The sequence below is a fragment of the Triticum dicoccoides genome, chromosome 2A (genome assembly GCF_002162155.2).
Source record: "Triticum dicoccoides isolate Atlit2015 ecotype Zavitan chromosome 2A, WEW_v2.0, whole genome shotgun sequence".
Lineage (NCBI taxonomy): Eukaryota > Viridiplantae > Streptophyta > Magnoliopsida > Poales > Poaceae > Triticum > Triticum dicoccoides.
In genome coordinates, this window is record NC_041382.1 from 17,385,126 (window position 1) to 17,390,792 (window position 5,667).

The 5,667-nt window shown below is 48.0% G+C and overlaps 1 protein-coding gene across 1 annotated transcript; it reads right to left on the reverse strand.

Moving 5' to 3' along the window:
- Nucleotides 1-1,912: 1,912 nt before the first annotated feature.
- LOC119352820 lies at nucleotides 1,913-2,650 on the reverse strand. The gene has a single exon (XM_037619407.1). It carries the CDS (start codon nucleotides 2,580-2,582, stop codon nucleotides 2,295-2,297), a length of 288 nt encoding a protein of 95 aa, XP_037475304.1. The 5' UTR covers nucleotides 2,583-2,650; the 3' UTR covers nucleotides 1,913-2,294.
- Nucleotides 2,651-5,667: the final 3,017 nt, after the last annotated feature.

Here is a 5,667-nt window from a genome sequence, read left to right on the forward strand (position 1 = left end):
TATTGTCAATCATATGACTACACAACAAGAGGGGTGTGATTCACAAGGGGGCGTGATTCACTATCTAGTCATTACATGATCCATTGCATATCTTTCCTCAGCCTTTGTATTTGTTGTTCCCTTGAATATATATCCTCAGTCATGACTACACAACAAGAGGGGACGTGACTCACTAGTCGTTCCAAGGAATCGAGCCACCATTAAATGCAACCATTGTTATGATATTTTTCAGAAGTTTTTTTTGGAACGTAGGCTCCAGAAGAGCCCGGCTTTGAATTAACAAAGCCATCAACCGGCCAAAATTACAGCGACGGAATACAACCACACTCCAACTAAAAGGAAAGAAAACAAAAGGCAAAGATACAATGGCGCCTAGGAGCAGCTCGCAGAGGCATACAACAAGCTAGTAAGCATAGCTAGAGATGCCATGAACCCCAAACACGCCGAGAACCAAGGCAAAAACGCTAAACGTCTCAGGAAAGAGCACCGACGGCGGAGCAAAGCACGCCATAGCCGAACGCCTGGGCTTGAAGGAGACACATCCATCCAGATCCATCGTCACAGAAGGCCCCTGCCTCCTCGCCTGGCTCGAGGCGCCGCACCGGTGAGCGATGGACATGCTCACCCTAGAACCTGCATGAATGGCATCGCAGGAAACCACAGGGACGGAACCAGGCGTTCCCAGCCTGCCGACGACGCCTAACGTGAAACAAAGCAACGCCAAATGCAAGAGTACAGGCATGAAACAGGGGCGAGCTGTCGGAATGCACAAATGGGCAGCAGCAATGGCCAAAACCAGATCATCGACTCGCTCGACGAGCAGAAGAGCAGCCACCGGAGGAGGGGAACCCTATCCCCTCCCGTCCTGGAGAATCCACGGGCACCGGAGGAGCCCTGCAGCCCAACGAAGAGCACCAAACCAGCTTGACCACACGCCCAGGAGGACACCGCCGTCGCTGGAGACACGCCGCCGCCGCCGACACACTCCACCTACACCACAACGAAGCCCACAACCCATCTTTGTTCCCAAAACAACGCCTTCAAGAAGGTTACGGCGCCCTGGGCGTCGCCGCTGCCCAACAAAGTTGAGGATTTCACCCGGGAAACAAAGGGGAAGGTGGTAGGGGGCAGGACCTGACCGGCGCCTCCAGGAAGGTTAGCGGCACCCGCGAGTGTCGCCGCCGTCGCAGCCGACACGGCTGGCTAGGGGTTTCCCCCGGTCCTGCAGCCCCGTCGCCCACTCCCACCCGCAGAAGACCGCGGAAGTGCGGATCTGAGGGGGGAGGCGCTCGTTGGGGAAGAAGGGGAGTGGAGGCGGGCAGATCTGACGCGACAGGAGACGAATCTGCCGCCGCCGCGCGCCGACCCGCAACCACCGGGGCTCTCGCCGCCCGCACGGCCGAGAGAACACCGACCCGCGCCCACGCCACCGGGAGCCGAAGCCGGCGGCGCCACACCTGCCGGGGCCGCCGCCCCGGATCCAAAGGCCCCCCGCGGGAGGCGAGGCGGCGAGGGCCCCGCCGCCGCCTTCATCAGTAGTGGGCCGAGCTTGCTCGGCAGGCGCTGCCTCAGGCGGCGACGAGGGAAGGGCGAGGAGGGGAGGAGGACGGCGGGGCTAGGGTTTTCGCCCCTCGGGTCGCCCAAGCAGGACGACGCGAGGGAGGGGAGGGACCACTCAGTAGTGGAGACTCGGTCTCCCTGAACGTCTCGGTCCATATTTTTCAGAAGTTGCCGCCATAAATATTCATAATCCTGAACATTCTGCAAAGTAGAGCTAGGAAACAAGAGAATCTTTGAAGCGATGCACAACTCACCACCCACCTCACAATACAGCCTCTAATATGGATAAGTTGGTGCACTAGTACACCAGAGAAGATAGATCGAGAACCAATATATAGAAGCTGCAGTGACGTCAGTTTAAACAAGACATCATATCATTAATAATATTATAGTAGCCAAATACACTTGTTGTCATGCGCCAGCATACAACTTATTTTTACAATGACACAAATGACGAAACAGACAAATACACATACATATTCATTTTCCAGCAATACATGTGGCAGTCATCGTAAACGTGACTGGCAGCATATATATATGAGCTGTGACCGGGAAACCAATTCTCAACATACGTACGCTCCAAGCAAGAAGCGCATGCCAAGAACGTACGTATAAGAGTTTTATTTAGTATAAAACATTATTAGTCACGATGACAAATTTACTCAGATGTTGACTGTGGACTTGTGGACGCAGACCTCATAGCATGGCTGAAGTTGCTGCAATCGGGAGTCTCCTTACTGAGGGGCTGCGGCGCTGTGGTGCTTAGCATTGCAGTTACAGTCGTTTTTCAGCACGCATTCGACAAAGCACTTCTGGATTTCGCCACCATCGCCGCCTTCTAAGATGCACTTTCCTGCACAAGCACAGTTCTTGGAGCAGATGCAGTCAGTGACAAGACCAACTTTTTCGGTCTTGTCGATGCAAGTTTCTGCAGGCGCTGGTTCTGCATTAGCTGCAGCGATGAACAGGACGGCCAGCATCGTGCCGACGGCAACCATCTTCATCTGAGCACCAGAAGCCATTGATGCTAGCTAGCTTTGGAAAGGAGACTATATTGGTGTGTGTACTGGCTTGTGAAGCTGTGGGCTGTTGATGCATGTTTTGCTCCAGGCCCTTGGTATTTATAGAGAGCCAATGAATGCATGCATGCCCCGCCTTTTCTCTACTCTAGTTAGCCTCCCGTTACACAAAAGGAGGGGAAAATGCGAGTGCCTTCGTTCATTCCCGGCCACACACATGCACGTACCGATGTGGATGTGCATGAGCTTGAGCCATGAGTAGGTGTTCACATGCAATTAGTGGATACTTTTTTTATCTTCCCAATTTGGACATTACCTTACTCTGCCTATTCTTATGGTATTTAATTAATCAACTAATTAGATGTTCACTTCTTATCCAGTGTCCAGGCGACCACGTCCTGCTAATACACTTAATGGATTATATATACACACGTTTTTCCACACCGTTTCTGTTATAGTCCCTCCTGTCCTTTTTAATTTGCATATAAATTTTGTGTGAAGTTAAAGTATCTCTATTTGGACCAAACTTATAGAAAAAATTACCAACATTGACAATATCAAATCAATATTGTTATACTCATTATAAAATATAGTTTCATGGTGTATATATTTGATATTATAGATGTTAATATTTTTTAACATAAATTGGGTCAAATTTTGTAGAGTTTGACTTGACAGAAATCTAATACGCGGAGTACATTATACTTTGACTTGTCAACATGAACTGTACAGTAAGATGTTTTGTGCAGAAACAGAAATATTTTGAATGGATTAACATATCTCTCTTTTATGCCCAAAGTTAGCCAGACGATGACTCTTGTGCACGATAAACTAGATTGATAGTAACTTTTTTGTTGTTGTTTGAATAATAAAAGAATGGAAAACTGAAGGTCGGAGATAAGTTATCCACTATTTTTACTGGAGCTTAGCTATGAATCAACAGAATTGTTGTGTCTGGTATTATGTGTAAATCATGTAAACAAGAACGTAAAACAATTGGAGTTTGAAGCTGTAATTAATTGGCATCCTCATGCTTTATATATGTGGAGCTGACCCCGCGCTTCCCACCCCCACGTCGCCCTCCTTGGGCGACTCGGGGGAAACCCTAGCCGCTGCCCAGCGGCCAGCCTCCACCGCCTCTCCAGCATCGCCTCTGCTAGAGGGTTGGCCGGTGAAGCCGCGCCGGACCCCAGGATGGTAGTGACAGGGCCGACCCAAGTATAGTTATTTCCTTCAAATAGTTAAATTTCATTCCCTTGAATTTTCTTAATACAAGGACAGTTTTCGTCAGGCAAGCAAATGATTTTAAACAAGATTGATGATTTACTACACTTTTTTTGTCCTTTGGGCAGGGTGCTATAAGAGACTAATAGTACGTGATTCACGCTTCTTGGTGTCTTCTTGCACATATGCCCATGTCGTCGTGTAGTTATATGCCCATGCATGAAATATAGAACGCATGAGATAGCTTGACATGATGTGACACATAGATGGACCATGTACGAAAAGAAATATGGAAATCATATATTGGACTCCTATCCACGTATATATGCTTGCACTATTACAGACCACACTTTGCTTATCCGGAAGATGTAACAGAGAAAATCTGTCGGAAAACCTTGCAGTCCATGGTTAGCCATTTAGCCACTGACCGAGTCTGCAAGCCTTGTTTCACTACCCTGGAGACCGTGTGCGTCCTGATATTTATAGGCCTTGCACCTGAGATTTAATATCTTATTGCCTTTGAATAACTGGAGAGTCCTAGTAAATAATCAAAATGAACTTTAACAAGCTAGTGAATGATGTTTCAGCTTCACATTGCGGACACTATATTTTTCAGTTCATTCTTGCGGTTTTAGTCACTTAGTTAGTTGTTGAGTTATCATCTAATGTCAACACTGCTAGATGAGAACTTTGAGCTATGCCGAGAACTAAAACACGGGAACTCGGCAAACACGTTGTATGCCGAGAGCCAAAATCGGCACAACATGGAGCAAGGCAAAGACAGGTTGTTACCAAGAGACAAGTAAAAGGAACTCGAAAAACAAAACAAACTCGGCAACGGCCGTCATATGCCGCAAGCCAAACAGTAAGCTCACGGAAATGGGGTGCCATGTGGCACAGTAAGCTCACGACAATGGGGTGCCATGTGGCAAGTCCGTCAATTGTTCACGGCGCAGTGACGGTGGGTAAACTTTGCCAAAAGCCCGCACTTTGGTACTCGGCGAAGCATCGTTTCATTGCATAATTCAAGCATTATTAGATGAACATTACATGCTTCTTTGTTTCGCTAGCCAAAGCAGTAGATCTCAATATGACTATTCACATTCATTTAGGGTTTTCAGTCGAGTCTTGCCAATGAGGACCACTTATTCGCAACTCGCATATGGACTTTAAAGCGGAGGGCTGCTCGTCCGGCTTTGGAGGTATAATTAATTTGAGGATGTGATAGGTCATTTACAGTAATATGTGCCACCGATGACCTATTGCCGAACCATGAACCTCCCGCACGACGCGAAATTGCAGTAGACTTGAGGTAGTCACTGTCGGCCTCATTCTTCCTGCAATGACGAATGGCGAACGAGTAAAAGTGGTATCTACAAAGCATGGTGCACCCGTGGTTTTTTTTTCGGACCGCCTGCAATATTTGAGACATTTATTGCATTCCTAGGATTTCAATGAGGGAAATTCCAGATCTGTACGACAGCCACATGAATTGATGTCTAGAAGCGGTTTGGAAAATCCAATATGGGTTCTTTGCGATATGTGTAGGCCTTGTGCAGTTGAAGGAGGGGCAGGCCCCGCCACCAGGGAGGTTGAATTTAGCTCGGTGCCATGTCGGGTGCAGCCGTGTAAATCCAAGGAAGGAAACCACCAACGTAGCTAATGTGGCAGGCTGACCTCAAGGAATAGAACAAGAGCTAAAGAAGACGTGGAGGTCAACATAGCCACTGAGGATTGAAATTCTGATGCTCAGATTCATACTGTGTGTGTCTCCCATACAGTATTTCGATCAGAAAACAAGGAAGATAGCATGGCTGGATCTAGGTGGGTCTGCTGCTTGGTGGACCTGCAGGTTAGAGAGAGA